The sequence below is a fragment of the Polypterus senegalus genome, chromosome 9 (assembly GCF_016835505.1).
Source record: "Polypterus senegalus isolate Bchr_013 chromosome 9, ASM1683550v1, whole genome shotgun sequence".
NCBI classification, from domain to species: domain Eukaryota; kingdom Metazoa; phylum Chordata; class Cladistia; order Polypteriformes; family Polypteridae; genus Polypterus; species Polypterus senegalus.
The window spans coordinates 31,911,428-31,932,753 of record NC_053162.1 but is presented as its reverse complement, the minus strand read 5'-3'; the positions used below and the strand labels follow the sequence as shown (position 1 = coordinate 31,932,753).

General features: G+C 42.4%; 1 protein-coding gene across 2 annotated transcripts in view; it reads right to left on the bottom strand.

The window, feature by feature from the left end:
* Positions 1-3,242, bottom strand: part of LOC120535185 (L-fucose kinase) — a 49,264-nt gene extending 46,022 nt beyond the window's left edge. Inside the window, exon 1 of one of the 2 annotated variants that reach the window (XM_039762843.1) lies at positions 3,165-3,242. Coding sequence is in view for 1 of the 2 variants with exons in the window: in XM_039762842.1 (XP_039618776.1) it covers positions 2,087-2,157 (71 nt within the window). In the remaining variant the exon portion in view is untranslated. Of the gene's footprint in view, positions 1-2,086; positions 2,220-3,164 lie in introns of those variants that run through there. The other variant, XM_039762842.1, reaches the window with a different exon arrangement.
* Positions 3,243-21,326: the final 18,084 nt, after the last annotated feature.

The window sequence follows — 21,326 nt, the reverse complement described above, 5'->3', positions numbered from 1 at the left end:
AGAATATGGAACCAATGTAGAAAGTACTTCAATATAGAGGAAGCTTTTATCTGTGGCACCTCTCCATGATCCACCTTTTTCCACCATCTCAAACATATGCAGTTTTTAATGCTTGGAAAACATTCAAGATTAAATCATTTAAGAGATTTCTACATAGACCGTCTTTGAATCCTACGAAACATTACACTCCAAATTTTACTTTCCAGCAACACATTTCTTTCACTGCCTGCAATTTACAAACTTTGCTAAACAAAACCTGCCCAGTTTTCCTCGCCTCCCACCTATTTATATTCCTGAAAAAATATTGATCAGTCTTGAGGACTCAGACAGCATTTCTGCAATATACAAAAATATTTTACTGTACCTCCCTTTCAAAGATCCCAGAGAACAATGGGAAAACAATCTCTCACCCAACATTTCAGAAAAGGAGTGGAAGGCAGCAATGCACAAAATTCACTCTAGTTGCATATGCGCAAAGCATACAATTATTCAACTTAAAATCATCTCTTGAGCACATCTTCCAGAGAAAAAACCAGTGAACAATACAATCAAGTTCCAGCCACATTGGGCCATATGTTTTGGGCATGCAGCAAAATAACATCATTTTTGACCCAAATCTTTAAATGCCTTTCAGATAGCCTTGGTGCCACAATCTCTCCTAATCCAGTAATAGCTATGTTTGGTGTACTTGCAGATGGCCTTAAGGTGGAGAAGGACAAACAAACTGTAATTGCCTTTACTTTACAATTGGCACGTAGACATATCTTACTCAACTGGAAAAATCCTAACCCATCTCTTTTAAGTCAGTGGGTAACTGATGTTATATATTATTTGAAATTGGAAAAATTGGAAAAATTAAAATTCCCACTTAAAGGATATGTGCAAAACTTTTTTAAAACATGGCAGGATCTAATCAATAACATCTTGTATATAAACGTCTATGTGTGAAAGTGTGTATGTCTGTCTGGCCTGGAAGAGAGAGGTGGAGTAAGGTTTAGGGTAGGGGATGCCAGGGATACTGGCATGCACGGGTTCACTAGAAGCAGTCTGTATCACAATTAATCAAATTTAATCTATTAACCCAGTGTATACATGTAAACAAACAATCATATCTATTTGGATCATTTCTCGTTAAGCCCATCAGGATGATAAGTCCCTAAGGCCTGAATCCACTCAAGTTCTTTCTTAAGCCTACGAGTTTTGTTCCAATGACTTTCATGCTCTAAAGGAAAAAACAAAGGGTTATGGCCAGGTTGATTAAAGTGTACGTACAACTTTGTCAATTTCTGTTGGTTCTCAATTAACCTCAAATGTGGAGTCAGGGTAAGGGCTCCACCTCCGAGGATACGCAAGCGAGGCCAGCATGTCGGCAAAACGAAACCTCCAAAGAAAGTCATTCGCTTAGCCGCTAATACAGAAGCGAGGCAAGCATATCAGCAAAATGGTATCCCTTTTACTTTTCCTCCCGCCGCTAATACAGAAAAGAGGTGAGCACACAGGCAAAATGAAACCTCTGAAGAAAGACAAAGTTGCTTAGCCTCTTATACACAAGCTTTTTACAGCATGGGCTTACACAGCTAGTTTTAGAATAAGCATTTAAATTAAGGAAGTGGATTCTCTTCCCTCATTTATTTTAATTATTTGTATTTATTTATTTACTTACTTACCTATTTTACCTACTATTAAAGTTTTACTCCGTTGGCCTAGCTCTCTTTCTCATGGGTGGGGGTAGATTTGATGTGAAATTAGTTTTGTAAAATTTGACTTGTTTGTATGGAATGTTATTTGCTTTTAATAAGTTCAATAAAATGCTTACAAAAAAAGAAGAAAAAAAAAACCCTTTGCTCTGCAATACTTTATATTCTTGGTTATGCCTTAGCCCAATGTTACAGTACGTGATTGTTTACCTCTTTTGTAAGTCACTTTGGATAAAAGCAACTGCTAAGCAAATAAATGTAAATTAACCACTGAAGAAACAGAATCAGTGAAGTAAAAGTTGGCTATTAAGCAGAATACAGCTTGGCGAAGTTGACATAACTCCACAATGCCCACCGAGCAGAGAAATGATCAAGAAACATATCCTTACCTTGAGAAAATAGTATCAAGAAAGTGTGGTAAAATGTTTTTTTTCCAGTTCACTTTTGTTGTCACAAGCATGTGTTCCTGAATTGAAACCTTTACTACTTCAAAGTGGACATATTCATTAAGTTTTAAGGCATTTTTCCACAATGGTACCCCGATAACACATAATCTTCATTGTAAAAGAAAGGTGCAGGTATGCTACTTTTAAAAATGTATAAAATGCTTCACTTCAGAATGCAATTTCAAGGGGCAAATTAACATATGCCATGATTGCAAAGAAATTACTTGAAGAATGCCTAACATTTAAGATTTGCATTGAATGGGAGCTCATAAGCCATTAGGAAGAGCTGACATTAAGAAAGACTTAAATGTTTTACACTGGTTTACGTGGAATCTCATCATATACTTTGTTTCCTCCAGTTTATGGAGATGAAAGCAAGTTAACTGTCCATTTTACTTTGGGTACGTATGAGCATGGGTTTGCATGTGTTCCTTTTCCTCTTTCGTGGAGAGTGCTTCTAGCAAACGTTCCAGCTCCCCTATATACAAATAAGTAAGTTTGAACTAAGAAATTATTTAATTTTTGTATCTTTTCATAATGCTTCCCATTTTCTCAACATTTGTATTATCCTTGTCTCACAGGACTTCAATTGGATTCATGTAAAGGGCAAATGGTTCACCTGCACCTGCGCCTCCGTGCGCTTAATGCAAAATCCTCAGCCACGCTCACTGCACATACAGGTGTTTGGGCTGTATTAGGATGACAGTATGGCTATAAGCATATGATTTGATGAACCCTGTCCTTATGAAACGCGATGGAGTGACGACCCGTTAACTCTTGACTCCAGCTCTTCGCTAAGTGTCAATAGGATGCGCTCCTACCCCACGCAGTCTAAAATTTGGGGTGTTCACAACACAAAGTATGCATTGCCTGAAACACCGCCCTTTGTAATTTAAAGATAATTATGGTGAAACGTTACATTTCATTCAAAGCTCCATAGTGGAGTTTTCAGCACCTGTCACATCAAGCACTGCTTCGTTTGAATACAAGTGAAGTCTCGCTAGATCAATTGCTCACTTACAGCCAAACACGAGCCAAAACACCGCGACATTCAACGCAGACAGGAGGAGGCCGCCGAGGTCTTTCAGTCGTCCTTTGATTGACACGCGAAAAACACGCCCTTTGAACGCTGTGTCACTTTTCTGCGCGTTTGGATTACGTCATTTCAAAGCGCCATTACGCCGCCGATTTCGAGTTCTGGTTGGTGTACCGCTTAGGAGCTTTTTCAAAGATACATTGTTTACTTTATAAACGGCATTCTCTGTATCGATCTTTCTTAGAAATATGTCTTGGCGAGCTTTAGTACTTCCAGTACTGACCAGGACGCCTAGCGGATGTTGAAAGAATCATATTTAAAACATCTAATGGTTCAAAATACGTTTTTAATTTCTCGTGCAAAGCAAGCAATGCCACACTTCTCTAGGTAATTAATCGACTTGGTTCCCCATTTGTGATGCTCGGATGCTGCAATGAGTGCAGAATGCAGCTGTTAGAATCTTAACTCGGAAAAGAAAATCCGAGCACATCTCTCCAGTTTTGATGTCACTACATTGGTTACCTGTGTCATTTAGAATTGACTTTAAAACACTGCTTATAGTTTACAAAGCCTTATATAATCTTGCTCCATCTTATATTTCAGAATGTCTGACACCTTACACTCCAAATCGTAACCTTAGATGATCAAATGAGTGTCTGCTTCGAATTCCAAGAGCTAAAAGAAGTGGTGAGGTGGCCCTTCTGCTGTTATGCACCTAAAATCTAGACTAGCTTACCAATAGGAATTTGCGAGGCTAATACAGTGGAGCACTTTAAAAAGCTGCTGAAAACACATTACTTTAACATGGCTTTCTCATAGCTTCATCTTAGTTTAATCCTGATGCTCTGTATATTCAATTATCATTATTAATCATGGTATTCATATTCAAAATCCGTACAAAGCCCGACTCTCTCTTCTGTTCTTTTTCCGGTTTTCTGGGGTGGTGACCTGTGCCATCACTACCTGATCAAAGCACCGCTGTGTCCCTATATTGATGGATTAAAGGCCAGATGTCCACGTGACCACCATCATCAAGTTCTTCCATGAGAACCTTGAATACCATGAGGACTAATTGAGGTCATTTATGTTAGGTAGAATCCATAGAGGGGGCTGGGCGGTCTCGTGACCTGGAACCCCTGCAGATTTATTTTTTTTTTCTGCAGCTGTCTGGAGTTTTTTTTTTGTTTGTTTTTTTCTGTCCTCCCTGGCCATCGGACCTTACTTTTATTCTATGTTAATTAGTGTTCCCTTATTTGGAGTTTGCATGTTCTCCCCGTGTCTGTGTGGGTTTCCTCCGGGCGCTCCGGTTTCCTCCCACAATCCAAAGACATGCAGGTTAGGTGGATTGGTGATTCTAACTTGGCCCTAGTGTGTGCTTGGTGTGTGGGTGTGTTCGTGTGTGTCCTGCGGTGGGTTGGCACCCTGCCCAGGATTGGTTCCTGCCTTGTGCCCTGTGTTGGCTGGGATTGGCTCCAGCAGACCCCCGTGACCCTGTATTCGGATTCAGCGGGTTAGAAAATGGATGGATGGATATTTTATTTATTCTTATTTATTTTGTCTTTTTTCTCTTTTTTCATCATGTAAAGAACTTTGAGCTGCATTATTTGTATGAAAATGTGCTATATAAATAAATGTTGTTGTTGTTGTTGCTGTAGGAGTGGGCCACTTCTACAGGCAATCAAAATATAGCAACCGGGCACAGAGACTCTTTGGTGTGGCGAAAGTCAATAACCAATTCCATGGTTTTGCGGATGTTAAGTTGCGGACAATTATTTCTGCACCAAGAAACAAAGTTATCCATCTGATTCCTATCCTGTCTCATCCTCCTTATCAATACATCCAATAAGTGTCATCTGAGAAGTCCAAAAGTTGCAGACCTCCCCCATCTTTATTAATAGAACTGAGTACTGTGGTAGAGCATGTCTCCCTTACTACTCTGTAAATTTGTATTTATCTGATTACCTTCATTTAACTACTATTTACACTTCTACTTAGATCCAAAACTGCATTTCATTATCATAGTACTTGTTCAATATGTTCAACTTATTCACTGTCTTCAGTGACAATAGAATTGAATCTATTGTCAGTCAGGTCCACAAGTATTTGGACAGTGACACAGTTTCCATAATTTTGGCTGTGTAAGCCACCACAGTGGATCTGAAATAAAGCAATCATGTGATTGAAGTGTAGACTTTCAGCTTTAATTTAAGAGGTTTACTAAAAATGATCTCCTATCTGTGGATTCAGAAATTATCCAGACCCCATCAATTTCTGTACACTTTATTGTGTTGTAGATTTTATTTTAAATGGGTATATTTGCATTTTTTTGCTAATCAATCTACCTTCAAACACCCATAATGACAAAGTGAAAACATTTTCAGAAAGCCATTTAAATTTATTAAAAAGCAAAAACTGAAATATCTTCTTCAAACAATTATTCAGACTCTTAATTTAGTACTTTGTTGAAGGCCCTTTGGCAGTAATTATAGCTTTGAGTCTTTTGGGGTAAGTCTCTACAAGCTTTGCACACTTGGATTTGAGCAATTTATCTCATTCTTCCTGGCAGAGCCTCTCAAGGTCCATTAGCAGTCTCCCTTTCTCTGCAACTGAGAAACACAACCATAGCATGATGCTACCACCACAGTAAGGATGATAATAAGCAGGTGATGAGCAGTGTCTGGTCTTCACCTGACACAGTGCTTGGAATTCTACCCAAAGAGTTCACCTTTTGTCTCATCAGACCAGATAATTTTTATCCTCATGTTCTCAGTGATCTTTAAATGCCATTTTGCATTTTTCATATGTGTGTGTGATTGATGTACTGCTCCTGAGAAGGTTGTCCTTCCAAAAGTGGAGGACTTCTGAAGCTCTGTTAGATTGATACATTGGTCCTTGATCACCTCCATGATGAAGGCCCATCTTGTCTGGTTACTCATTTTGACCAAATGACCAACTCTAAGAAGTCCCAGTGGTTCCAAACTTATTCCATTTCACAATTCTCATTTCACTATGCTCCTGGGAGCACCCATGTTCTGATTGAAGCCTCAACACAATTTAATCAGAGGGCTCTGTGGATTTCATAGCTTGCTTGTTGTTCTGATGTGCAGTGTAAATTATGGATCTTATAAACACAGGTGTGTAACTTTCTAAACAATGTCCAATTAATTCAGTGTCCAATCAACACATCTAAAAGATGATTAAAGCAAGTAGGATGCTTGCCTAGCCATATTTGGGAGAGCCACAGCAAAGGGTTTGAATGCTTATATAAATGTAAGATTTCAGTTTTTGATTTTTTTTTAACGAATTTGCAAACCTTTCTGAAAAAAATATCTTCTATGTTATTTTGGGTCATTGCACGTAGATTGATGAGCAAAAGTGGCAAAAGAATCAATTTATAATTAAATCTGTTAACACAATAAAGTATGCAGAGAGTGAAGGGGGTCTGAATAATTTTTGAATTTACTTAAGAAAGAGATAAATGCAAAAGGTGTGATATTAAGATAAATAGAGTTTTCAGACCCCTTCACTTTATGTACATGTTATTGTGTTTAGTTTTCATTTTAAATGAATAAATGTGCCATTTGTGCCCATCAACAAGCTCAGGAACAGCTTCTACTCTGTAGCTGCCACCCTTGCTGTCAACTCTATTGTCATTGGAGACAGAAGAAGTACTATAACAATGAAATGCAGTTTTACTTCTAAGCAGAAGTGCAGAAAAGTAGTTAATTGTAAGTAATCAGATAAATATAGATATATGGAGCAGTGAGGAATTTGTGCAGACAAGAGTAAGTCAAGAGTATATACAGAGTGATTAGTGAGAAGATACGGAGTCCTGGGCTGTACATGCACGTTTTAAGGTGAGGTGAGAAAGGTGGAGGTGGCCTATTGCTTGGATTTTCAGTTTAGAAAGGTGACAACTAAAGAGCAGCAGCTGTTGGTGCTGACATGCAGGCTCCTGTACCACTTCCCAGAAGGTAAATGGGTAAACAGCCTCTGGCCGGGATGAGAGGGACCCCCAATGATACTACATGCCTTCTACATGCAATGTTTACACTGGAGGTCTTCAGTGGCAGTTACTGTAGTACTTGTGATGTGCTGGCCAGTTTTTACCAGTCACTGCAGAGACTTATAAACTTAGAACGTTCAGTTACCATAACATACTGTAATAGATTTAGTCAGAATTCTCTTGGTGGTTCAGCGGTAGGAGTTCATTAGAATCCGACAAGACAGTTGGACTTTCCTCAGCCACCTCAGAAAATAAAAATGTTTCTATGCCTTCCTGAGTAGGCTTGAGGTATTGAGGGTCCTTGAAAGGTCCTCTGAAATGTGGAACGCTTAGAAAATTAAAGGTGGAGACATGCTCTATCACATTACTCAGTACTATTGATGAAGATGGGGGAGGCCTGCAACTTTTGATCTTCTCAGATGACACTTATGAGGTTTATTAATAAGGAGGAAGAGACAGAGGATAAGAATCAGTTGGAGAACTTTGTTTCTTGGTGCATGATTGTCTGCAACTTAACATCAGCAAAACAGGAACTGGTTATTGACTTTCGCCACACCAAAGAGTCTCTATGCCCGGTCGCTATCTAGGGAGTGGATGTAGAAGTAAATATAAATATATACAGCAGTAGTAATATGCACAGATCTTTTGGTGGGGAGTGTCTCACAAGGGAAGATGGGGCACTTTATAGAACAAGGTTTAATACATTTTAATCTTGAACACAAATTAGTTCACACTTTTATTTCTGTGTTTTTAATTTTATTGGAAATTTGGATGTAACTTTAGGACTATTATAATATTCCCAAACTTGGCAAAAGTGTACTGTATGTCCATGATTGCTGATTATATAAGATTATCAAAAATGACACATTTTAAAACGACAATAGGGCAAATAAAAGAATTTCTATCTAGTTACATAGACCTGTTTTAACAGCAAGAGTGCAGTTCAAAGCACATCAAATGAAAAGATTTTTGTTTTTTTAAAAAAAAATTACTATTTTGAGTCAGACTTTGAAGAAGCCACCAGAACTCATCACCTGGTACCGTCATTTTTTGTAAATTAGACTTTCAGCAGGATATTATTACAGAATGGCCAAGCAGCCTGAAATAAAATGTAAACTTATTTTATATATGCTCTATGTATTATTTTCTTTCTTGGTGCTGTCAGTTTTGGGGTTTTACAGTACAAACTAAAAAAATAATGACATCTTAAGTCATTTAAACTGAACCCTTAATATACAGATCAAATAAAACTGTACAGAATTTCATTCCTCAAAAATCACCCCATCCTTTATTCATTGTGTAAGTGTGCTTGTAGCCATATTTGTCCCAAATTACCAAAGTACTCCAGCTTTTAGTTTGTGTCACAGAATGATTCAGGCAATAGTGTGACACGTGTTCCAAATATTCCACAGACCAAATATCTTAGTTTTAAAAGTTTCAGTAAAATTCAAAACAAAACAGTTCACACAAAAAACAAAGAAACAATTGATATTAAAGAAAGGAAAAGTCCTTGTTTAACAAATGTTCTGTTTAAGGTTTATTTATCTTGTTTCGTTTTTCTAGGTTTGGTCATACAGTCATACTTTAGGCCCATTAAACTTGGTCAGAAAACTGTATGCTATCTCCTTTTTGTAAAATGTTACCATGCTAGCAATAAAACTTTTTCCTAATTGGCTTAACACTCAGTTTTTACAGATAAAACATATTAACTTACAGGGGGTAAAAGACTATACCATAATCTAAATAGCTATGAGAAAATGATATTCTATTACTAAAATTAACCAATTCTAATATTATATTTCCCGCCCCTAATTGTTTATGCAAGAGCAGAGACAATTACTATATTTCACTTCAAAAACAGCCACAAACTATATTCTTATACTCTAAATACTGTTTTCAAACAACCATAACTGCAAACAAACATTTAAGAATTTCTTATTCCAATTATTAGCAATTTCTTGTGGCAGGCACACTTTATTTACGGGTCTGTCCAGTGAATAAACTGTGATCTGCACATAAACTCTTCTGACTGCACGTTTAACATCTGGAATTGTCTTGATGACTCGATTAATTTCCCACGAGTTGCAGCATCGTCTACTTTTAAAACAATTTTCCTGGTTCAAAATTTCTTCTTGATGTAAGCCATTTTTGACGTTCTTGAAGTACTGGCAAATACTCTTTAGACCACCCAGATGGGTCAAAATGGATTCTCACCATCCGTGTCAACACATCATTTGTCATCACGGTGGCCGCACAGTTCAGTTGACTTCTAACCGCTGCACTGGAAGTTCATTTTCATGGCGCAAGTGTAATATCTGCCGCTGTAGTCACCCAGATAAGCGCACTATCGGCATTTATGTGAAATCTGTTTTTACGTTCGTTGCTCGTGTGAAGTACATTGAATTATTTTGTGCCACAAGCCAATTCAACAGAGCAGAAGTTTAATACCGCACAATGAAAAAATAAATTATGGAATAACCCTTACCTCGTACGTGTCCAGTACGTACTACGTTCGTGATATTTTCACGTACATACGGGATAAGTACGAGGTAAGGGTTATACCATATTTTTTTTCATTTTGCGGTTCAGAGCTGTACTTAAACAACGCTGCTACAGAGGTAAGGAAGTTATTAACCTCAAAGATTATTTCGGTATACTGTCATAGAGTCTGCAAAGGGTAATGCTGACAGTGCTTTTCCTCTGCGGTTACACTAATGCAAAGGACATGTTGTCTGCATTTCTAAGCGTGTGCTGTTTTACATTTCTCTCAACTGTCTTTCTTAATGCCTCCTAAAACTGGCTTATTTATTTATACTTTTGCGAAACGTTATTCTTGGCATTAAACTAAAACAAAACGGACAAAAGAAACCGACTGACAGATGAAGCTAGTGCTGCTTGTTAGGACTTGAAGTGCACAAATAGCCAACTTTTAATTTCAGACTTATCTATTAAAACTCGGCAACAAAAAAAAAACATTAATTGATGTCAAATCAAATGCTATGTGTTTCATATTTTTTCAGTTCAATTCAAAATTACTATTAAAAGTAGAGTAGTTGTTTAGTGCACTATTTTTAAGCCCAATTGTCAGTGCATCTTCTCTCTCTCTCTCTCTCTCTCTATATATATATATTGTCACACACGCGCGCATGGGAGGCAGCTAAAGGGCTCGAGTGAAGGCAGTTCTGAGCCATGCCGGGATGTGGCAGAGCGCACTAACTCTCTTTCTCACTTCCCTGTAGACCTAACCCGGGAGGTTCCACCTGTCTCTCTGGACGTCACTTCTGGGACCGAGCCAATGGAGACAGACCTTGCCAGCTCCGGCCCCCCTGATGTCACATCCGGGACTGAACCAATGAACGATGAACACGTGCCCGACCCTTATGACCTCACTTCCTGTCTCCCCCTTTAAAAGTCTTCCCTTTTCCCTTCTGTGTCAGTCTTGTTTTGGACTCTGTTGTAAGCACTTCAGTGCTGATATTTAAAAGAAAAACGAAGTTGCAGCCGGGATACCGAATTACATGGGTGGCTGCCCCAAACCTTTTTCTGTCTTTGTCTCGTTTTGTGACAATATATATATATAGTGGTAGAAGGCCAGGAACCCTGCCCATCCCGGACGCCTGGAGGAAGAAGGGAATGGGAGAGCGGCACTTCTCTTCCCTGGGCACCTGGATAGTCCATGATCGCTGGGGGACAGAGCTTCTATGACACCAGGAAGTTCTGACAGACCAGGGATGGTGTACGCCCGGAATGCTTCCGGGTGCAAGTGCAGCGAGTGCTGCCGGAAGTTCATCATCAGGCACCTGGAGCACATCCAGGTCATTATAAAAGGGGCCGCTTCACTCCATTCAGGGAGCCAGAGTCGGGTGGAAGAGGACGGAGCTTGCGAGACATGAGTGTAGCCAGCCCGAAGGACCAAGGAGTGTGTGCAAAATTGTAAATAGCTTGTACATACTGTAAATAAATGTGTGTGTGTTTGGACATTGCAGTGTCATGTCTGTCTGTGGCTGGGCTAGCTCTTACTACATATATATATATATATATATATTATACTACACATATATATATATATATATATATATATATATATACACATATAAAATCCAACATCTGTCTGTCTTTCTGTCTGCTTTTCACGAGAGAACCACTTAACGGATATAGATCAGGTTTTTTTCTATAATTTGCTTGAACATTCTGGTTGATTTTGTGAGTTTCTCATCGCGCTAAGTATCATAGGCAGGTTGCGGCACCAATTTATTAGCGTGATTCCGAGAGACAGGCTGTGGGCCAGGGAGAGGCAGGACCTCAGGAGTGGGGAGCTGGGTGGGGCCATCCTAACTCACGTGCCAGTCTGAGTTCAGTCGCTCTGCCTCTCCCCACGTTTTGGAGCTAACTTGCCTCCACTTAGCAGCAGATATTATCATCTAGAGATTGTTAAGAAGTAACGTTTGACGTTTTTGAGAGAGAGGTCAGTGCTACGTGTGTTTTAGAGGGCACCTGCTCATTAGCAGAGATATCACAGCCACTTACGTTTCTCTCCACACGGGGATGCTCTCCCATCAGAGCTGAACACGATCAGGTACAGTGACAACGTTTGATGTTGGAGCGTACCTACCTTTTGCCTGGCCAGGGGTATCTTGCCAACTTTTTACATTTTTGACAAATAGTTCACAGCTACATTTTCACCCCGATAGCAAAACTAAAAATATTGTATATTAAGAGGCCCTTGGATATGAAGGCTATCAATATAAATTCTGATCAATAGAAATTATTACATTTTTGTATTTATTTTTAATATTTGTTGTGTTTCATTAGTACATGGTTGGAGCCATGGGGGACAGCTAGTATATAATATTCTCTACTGTAATAGAGGGATGTATTTTTTTAAAATAAATAAAGAATTGATTCTCTTTTGTTTAGCTGGGGTGACACACCAGCAGAAGCAAGTTGGGCATTTTCAGAATTTTTGACAAAGCAACCAGCACTTTACCGCCTAACTTGGTTCCATTTACACATGGGCATGTTACTCATGAAATACTGCATCTATTTTAATAAAATGTTTGGAAAGAAATGAAACAGAAAAAGGTAAAAGGCTAAGAATTATTAGACTGCTACTATCCACAAACCATTTGTATAATATACTGTATTCTCAAAAATGAAACTCTACAATTTAACAATGGCCAGGTATGGGAGAATGAAAGCCACATAATTAAATAACATTTTCTGTTATAAGCAAAAATGTTTTGGAGTGAAAACTACAGCCCTCTAGAACCAAACCTGAAGGGGCCCTGGTGTATACAGTTCAATCATTTTGTAATATTAAAACTAGTGTATAAGCATAGAGTCAACAATATGGCAAAGACATTAACGTTTCTTTCTTACCATTCCAAAGGCTGGAGTTCTCTTTCAAGAGCTTAAATTGAAAATGTCCAAGTGCTTCAGTCTTTCCTTATAGTTCAAACCCTGTAATCCTAGAATTAGTCAACTAGCTTTCCTGTGGACTTTCTCTAGCTCTGTTTTTTCCTTTTATTAATGCAGAGAGCAAAACTGCATACAGATGCAGTCTCATCATTTGAAAATCCTATTTAAACGGAATCAAAAAAGGTATTCTGTGCTGAATGGCATGTTTTCATCTAACTTATTTTTATGTTCTTTATCAATGAAATATAGATATTTTAATAAATATTGGGAAGGTACAGCAGCTTTGTGATGGTGAAACCAGTATAAAAATAAAACTGAATCTTTAAAACTTACTAATTATTGTTTAGACTGTGTATATTCACTGTGGTCTGAACGCCCAGGAGGACGTGAGGAGGGCTTGTGCCTCCTCCAGACCGCGAGGGGGCGTCCGTCCTGGTTCTGTTGGGAGCCACGGGTCGAGGGCATGGAAGCCCTACCCTGTAGGGGCCCGTGGTCACCGCCAGGCGGCGCCCCGATGCTGGTTTATCCCGTGTGGGGACCAGAGGAGGGCGTGTGCCTCCTCCAGACCGAGTGGGGGCGTCCATCCTGGTTATGCAGGGGGCCTCGGGTAGGGGGCTTTGAAGCCCAGCCCTGTAGGGACCTGTGGCCACCGCCAGGTGGCGCCCCAGTGCCTAATTGTCCCGGGAGCCTGGCACTTCCGCCACACCAGGAAGTGCCGGGGGGAAGACGACCGGGGAGACACGGACGGCTTCGGGTGCGCAGCGGCACTTCCGCCACACAGGGTGTGGCCACCGTTAAGTGCCGGAAGCAGCTGGAGCCCATCCGGCTCCCCATAAAAGGGGCCGCCTCCCTCCAGTCAGGGGTGGAAGTCGGGAGGCAGAAGGACGGAGCTTGAGGAAGGACTGGAGGCGGCCAGGAGAAAAGAGGCACAGGACTGTGTGGCCTGGACTTGGGGGAATCAGTGCCAGCAGCACTGGGGTTCGTGAGTGCACGTGACTTTTATAGTTGAGTAAATAGTGTGAATAAAGAGTGTGTTGGGTGCAAAAATGTTGTCCGTCTGTCTGTGCTGGGGCCAGCGTTCACATCACAAATGCAACAACATTTATTTCTATAGCATATTTTTATACAAAGAATGTAGCTTAAAGTGCTTTACAAAATGTCAAAGAGATATTTACAAGAAATGAAAAACACATTACATTAGACAAGAATAATAATGAACGCATAACTAACTAACTAACTAACTAACTAAATAAATAAATAAATAAATAAATAAAACCATGTGAGCTTACATAACACAGATATATGATTAGTAGGAAAATATCATCCTTCTGTACAATATCATATTGTAAGTCTCTGCAAATGAGTCCAATGATAAGGTCAGATGGCCGAGACAACACATAAAACAAAAACAAATAAAATAAATTCCAGTTAAGATGACGAAAAATAAACAAAATCTGCAGGGGTCCAAGGCCAAAAGACCACCCAGCCCCTACTGAGAATTCTACCTAACATAATGAACTAAAATCATTCTTTATTACTCACTAGTAGGTAAGTAATCTGGACAGCACAGTGGAGCAGTATTTCAAGTTGTTACCTTACACTTCTGCATTCAAATCGTGGCACAGGTAATGTCTATGTTGACTTTTTACATTCCCCCAGTTTCTGCATCATGGCCCAAGCATGTTAGGTTAATCAGTAGCTTTAAATCTGCCCAGTGTGAATGAGCCATGTGATGGACTGGCACCCTGTTCAAAGCTGGTTTCTACCTTGCACCCGGTGATACTGACTTATTTTAAAGTTTCATGACAAAATTAACATTACTATTATTTTCATGTACAGGTAATATATGAAAAATAGTGGGAACCTATTTTACATGTTATATGAACATAATTTTAAATAGTATATAAAAAGCTCAGAGACATCTTGATATTTTAAAAATTTTTCGATGGTCAAAAAAATTCCAAGGTGCCCAGGTGAATACAATACAATATAGCAGTAATAGGCTTGAGGGCTGGGTGCGATTAAAAGGGATATGGCTCTTTGGAATTTTGGAGTCTCCTGGTGTTATTTAAAGACACTTACTGGACATACAATTAGTACATAAATGCTAGGCCTACTTGGAGGAATTCCAATGAAAAATAAAAACTGTGGACGGCGTTTTCCCTTGCTCGGACGCGGGTCACCGGGGCCCCCCTCTGGAGCCAGGCCTGGAGGTGGGGCTCGATGGCGCGCCTGGTGGCGGGCCTGCACCCATGGGGCTCGGCGGGCACAGCCGAAGAGGTAGCGTGGGTCCTCCTCCCCATGGGCTCACTACCTATGGGAGGGGCCAAGGAGGTTGGGTGCAATGTGAGTTGGGTGGTGGCCGAAGGCGGGGACCTTGGCGGTCTGATCCTCGGCTACAGAAACTGGCTCTTGGGACGTGGAATGTCACCTCTCTGAAGGGGAAGGAGCCTGAGCTAGTGCGCGAGGTCGAGAGGTTCCGGCTAGATATAGTCGGACTCACCTCAACGCACAGCTTGGACTCTGGAATCAATCTCCTTGAGAGGGGCTGGACTCTCTACCACTCTGGAGTTGCCCGGTGAGGCGCCGAGCAGGTGTGGGCATACTTATTGCCCCGACTGGAGCCTGTGCATTGGGGTTTACCCGGTGGGCGAGAGGGTGCCCTCCCTCCGCCTTCGGGGGGGGGGAAGGGTCCTGACTGTTGTTTGTGCGTATGCGCCGAACAGCAGTTTGGAGTATCCACCCTGTTTGGAGTCTCTGGAGGGGTTGCTAGAGGGCATACCTTCTGGGGATTCCCTCGTTTTGCTGGGAGACTTCAATGCTCACGTGGGCAATGACAGTGAGACCTGGAAGGGCGTGATTGGGAGGAATGGCCCCGATCTGAACCCGGCGGTGTTTTGTTATTGGACTTCTGTGCTCGCCACGGATTGTCCATAACGAACACCATGTTCAAGCATAAGGGTGTTCATATGTGCACTTGGCACCAGGACACCCTAGGCCTCAGGTCGATGATCGACTTTGTGGTGTGTCGCCGGACTTGCGGCCATATGTCTTGGACACTTGGGTGAAGAGAGGGGGAGCTGTCAACTGATCACCACCTGGTGGTGAGTTGGCCGATGGTGGGGAAGATGCGGTCAGACCTGGTAGGCCCAAGCGTGTTGTGAGGGTCTGCTGGGAGCGGCTGGCAGAGTCCCCTGTCAGAAGTAGCTTCAACTCCCACCTCCGGCAGAACTTCAACCCGTCCCGAGGGAGGTGGGGACATTGAGTCGAATGGGCCATGTTCCGTGCCTCTATTGTTGAGGCGGCTGACGGAGCTGTGGCGCAAGGTGGTGGTGCCTGTGTGGCGGCAATCCCGAACCCGTTGGTGGACACGGCGGTGAGGGATGCCGTCAAGCTGAAGAAGGAGTCCTATAGGACTTTTTGTCCTGTGGGTCTCTGGAGGCAGCTGATAGGTACCGGCAGGCCAAGCGAGCGCGGCCGGTTGTTGCTGAGGCAAAACTTCGGGCATGGGAGGAGTTTGGAGAGGCCATGGAGAGCGACTTTGGACGGCCGAGGAGATTCTGGTCCACCGTCCGGCGTCTCAGGAGGGAAGCAGTGCAGTGTCAACACATATAGTGGGGATGGTGCGCTGCTGACCTCGACTGGGCGTTGTGGGTGGTGGGAGGAGTACTTGAAGACCTCCTCAATCCCACTAACATGCCTTCCAATGAGGAAGCAGAGCCTGGGGACTCTGAGGTGGGCTCTCCCATCTCTGGGACTGAAGTCACCGAGGTGGTCAAAAACTCCTTGGTGGCAGGGCCCGGGGTGGATGAGATCGCCGGAGTTCCTTAAGGCTCTGGATGTTGTAGGACTGTCTTGGTTGACACGTCTCTGCAACATCGCATGGACATCGGGACAGTGCCTCTGGATTGGCAGACGGGGTGGTGGTCCCCTCTTTAAAAGGGGACGGAGGGTGTGTTCCAACTATAGAGGGATCACACTCCTCAGCCTCCCTGGAAAAGTCTATTGGGGTTCTGGAGAGGAGGGTCCGTCGGATAGTGAACCTCGGATTCAGGAGGAACAGTGTGGTTTTAGTCCTGGTCGCGGAACAGTGGACCAGCTCTTCACCCTTAGCAGAGTCCTGGAGGGTGCATGGGAGTTTGCCCGACCGGTCTACATGTGTTTTGTGGACTTGGAAAGGCATTCGACCGTGTCCCTCGGGAATCCTGTGGGGGTGCTCGGGAGTATGGGGTACGGACCCCTGATAAGAGCTGTTGGTCTCTGTACAACGGTGTCAGAGCTTGGTCCGCATTGCGGCAGTAAGTCGAGCCCGTTTCCAGTGAGAGTTGGACTCCGCCAGGGCTGCCCTTTGTCACCGATTCTGTTCATAACTTTTATGGACAGAATTTCTAAGCGCAACCAGGGTGTTGAAGGGGTCGGTTTGGTGGACTCAGGATTGGGTCACTGCTTTTGCAGATGATGTTGTCCTGTTTGCTTCATCAGGCCGTGATCTTCAGCTCTCTCTGGATCGGTTCGCAGCTGAGTGTGAAGCGGCTGGGATGAGAATCAGCACCTCCAAATCCAGAGCATGGTCCTCAGCCGGAAAAGGGTGGAGTGCCCTCTCAGGGTTGGGGGAGAGATCCTGCCCCAAGTGGAGGAGTTCAAGTATCTCGGGGTCTTGTTCACGAGTGAGGGAAGAATGAGCGTGAGATCGACAGGCGGATCGGTGCGGCATCCGCAGTGATGCGGGCTCTGCATCGGTCTGTCGTGGTAAAAAAGGAGCTGAGCCGTAAGGCAAAGCTCTCAATTTACCAGTCGATCTACGCTCCTACCCTCACCTATGGTCATGAGCTATGGGTAGTGACGAAAGAGCGAGATCCGAATACAAGCGGCTGAAATGAGTTTCCTCCGCAGGGTGTCTGGGCTTACCCTTAAAGATAGGGTGAGAAGCTCAGTCATCCGGGAGGGGCTCAGAGTAGAGCCGCTGCTCCTCCGCATCGAGAGGAGTCAGATGAGGTGGCTTGGGCATCTGATCAGGATGCCTCCTGGACGCCTCCCTGGTGAGGTGTTCCGGGCACGTCCAACGGGAGGAGGCCCGGGGAAGACCCAGGACACGCTGGAGGGACTATGTCTCCGGCTGGCCTGGGAACGCATGGGATTCTCCGGAAGAGCTGGAAGAAGTGGCGGGGAGAGGAAGTCTGGGCCTCTCTGCTTAAGCTGCTGCCCCCGCGACCCGACCTCAGATAAGCGGAAGAGGATGGATGGATGGATGGATACTTGGAGGAATCCCATCTTTTAACCATTCACTATTTATAGTTTTATGTGTCTGATGCTGCAGTGGGCTGCTGCCCTGCCTGGGGTGTGTTTCTTGCCTTGCACCCTGTGTTGGCTGGAATTGGCTCCAGCAGACACCTGTGACCCTGTGTTATAGCGGGATGGATGTGCCTGATGATGTATGTCTGTGGCAAATAAACAAGTTTAATCTAACTTAAATGCAAAAGAAAACAATCAACAGCCTCCTATGCAAGTGCACTTTTTTATCATTTAATGTCACCATTAAGGCATAGTCAATCACTTCTTAAGCAGTTTCTAAGGTCATGAAGCTTTTTCTTTATTAATGATTGTGGAGTGGCTTTGATAAGCACAGATCAGGGAGGCAATTCCTCCTAATCACACCACTGCAGGTGTCTAATGTATTACAGATGTGAGTGTTGAAATCAATAAATAGGATTATAGCTACTGATACCTGGTATAGGTTAACTAAATGGCTACCTGATGGTCTGTGATCGGCCTCAAAACCAACATGTTGTGTAAAATATACACTTACCAGCCTCTTTATTAGGCACCATGCTAGTACCAAGATGGACCCCATTTTGCCGTAATTCTGTGTGGCATAGATTCAACAAGGTGCTGGGAACATTCTTCAGGGAGTATGGTCCACATTGACATGATAGCTCACACAGTTGCTGCATATTTGTTGGCTGCACATCCATGGTGCAAATCACCCGTTCCACCACATCCCAACGGTGCTCTATTGAAATGAGACCCGGTGACTGTGGAGGGCATTGTGAAGTCACTGCCATGTTCAAGAAACCAGTTTGAGATGATTTGAGCTTTGTGACTTGGTTGTATTGTCCTGCTGGAAGTAGCCTTCAGAAGATGGGTACACTGCGGTCATAAAGGGACGAACAGCAACAATACTCAGGTAGGCTGTGCCATTTAAATGATTTTCAGTTGGTACTAGGGGCCTAAAATGTGCCAAGAAAATATCCTCCACACCATTACACCACCACCAGTTGATAAAAATCATTGATGCAACCATTAATACAAAGTGAGGATAGATCCATGCTTTCATGTTGTTAATGCGAAATACTGACCTATCCGAATGTCGCAGCAGAAACTGAAACTTATCAGATCAGGCAACATTTTTCCAATCTTAAATTGTCCATTTTTGGTGAGCTTCAGTTGCCTGGTCTTAGCTGACAGGAGTGTCACCCAGTGTGGTCTCCTGCTGTTGTAGCCCACTTTCTTCAAAGTTTGACATGTTGTGCATTCAGAGATGCTCTTCTGCATACTTCGGTTGTAACGAGTGGTTATTTGAGTTATTGTTGCCTTTCTATCAGCTTGAATCAGTCTGGCCATTCTCCTCTGACCTATGGCATCAAGAAGGCATTTTCACCCAGAGAACTGCCACTCACTGGATATGTTTCCTTTTTTGGACCATTCTCTGTAAACCCCAGAGATGGTTGTGCGTGAAAATCCCAGTAAATCAGTAGTTTCTGAAATACTCAGACCAGCCCATGTGCCACCAACAACCAGGCCACATTCAAAGTCACTTAAATTATCTTTCTTGCCTATTCTGATGCTTGGTTTTAAACTTCAGCAGGTCGCCTTGACAATGTCTACAGGCCTAAAAACATTGAATTGCTGCCATGTGATGAGTAGATAGTTGATTTAAGAAGGAGTTGAACAGGTGTACCTAATGATGTGTCCAGTGAGTGTATGCATATCATCTATCTATCTATATACAGTATATAGTGCTATCTATTCTCATGGTCTGGGGGCCGCATAATAGGTATACTCTACAGTGTCTTAAGAAGAAATAGAAATGCCTCTGTTCTGCAGAGTCATTAGCTAAATATCCTTCTAAGCATCAAATACATTTTCTCCAAAAAAGCTGCATTTTCTGAATAGTTAGAAGATTCATAAAAAGGGGGTAAAGCTAATGGGAAAGTTTCAAATGAGAATTTTTTTTTACGCAGTCTACTGTCAAGTTGTTCTCCTTCTCATTAAAAAATCATCTGAAATACTGGGAGCCTTCAAATCATCAGAAGGAAAGATTCATGTCATTGGACAGCCCAACCCAGACTTTACTGTAAAATAACAAGGATGGGTTGGGGGGATAGTGAACCGTGTCTGATTTTGTATTTGACTTTATCTCTCACAATTTAGCATGGATCCCTCTCCAGGCATTTTTATTCTCCATGGCTGGTGCTGACTGGTGTTTTTAGTTTTCCTCTCCTCCACTGTCAGCTGACCATAGCTCAACAGTTAATTAATGGACTGATGTTGTTGGTTTCCATTGAATCAGTTTCAAACTACTTTGTCTTCTGGCATGATTAAACAAATCTGTCTTTATCTGGACTAATTCTGTATAGCAATTTGTAAAATTTATACTTGCATTTTACTTAAGAACTTGTCACAGTACTCTGTGCTTGCACTCAATGAAGAGTGTGCTATAACAATTTAACTGAATTGAATCGAATAAACTCCTGACTTTTCTTCTCAGTCTTGCATGTCATGTTGTGTTTCCATAATTTCCCCTTTATTCGAGCCCTTCATCACAAAATGTTTGCCAGAGAACACCACTCACAGATCCAGCTACAGAAGTGGGTGCTGTGATCCCTTTTTCAATAAAGCAACAGATTATTCATAATTAACATCATGTTTGTCCACAAGTGGCTCAGAAAGGTAACTGATTGGTGGTTGATGAGATGAGGTGACAAGAGGAGGCAGCAAGGGCTACAAAAGCTGTTAACATAAGCCCAGCAAGCCCAATAAACAAGGCAGGAAGAGGTTAAGAAGAGAACACTGGCATGGAAAGATCTGTGAAACTTAGAGTCCAGCAGGACTAGTTCTATCATCAGAGCCACTTATGATTTTTTGCTCTCTCCCATGAACATACATTAGTGGTTGGGAGAGGATCCAGCCTTTCCCTTGGTGCATGTCCTACAAACCTCAATATATCTTGGTTGGGTGTATTAGCAGCCGAACACAAGAGACATACACTTGGTGTCACAACCAAGTAATGAGGATAATGGCAGCTAAAAGTGAAGTCAAAAGAACAACAATGAATACCAAGCCAATCGATGTCCAGACAACCTTTACACATCTGACGGCATCATTCAGAAAGGAATAAGAGCAAAACTCTGTCACCAAGAACCATGCCCACTAAACAATGCCAGAGTCTTAGAAATGCATGTGAATTTAGGCCAGAGACACACCTTCCCAGCAAAAATTGCCAAAACCAACTTGAGACCAGACATAATCTTCTGGTATAACATAGGTCCTGAAGAGGAGCCTATGAGCGGAAAAAGCTGCTTTTTAATAACCTCACGGCAGAAGCAGAAGATCATGGCTGGAATGCAATCATTTGCCACATGTGTTGGGATGCAAAAGGCTTTGTAGCCACTTCCACTGTAAGGATTTTTAAGGAGTTTGGGATCAGAGGGCAGGTACAAGGC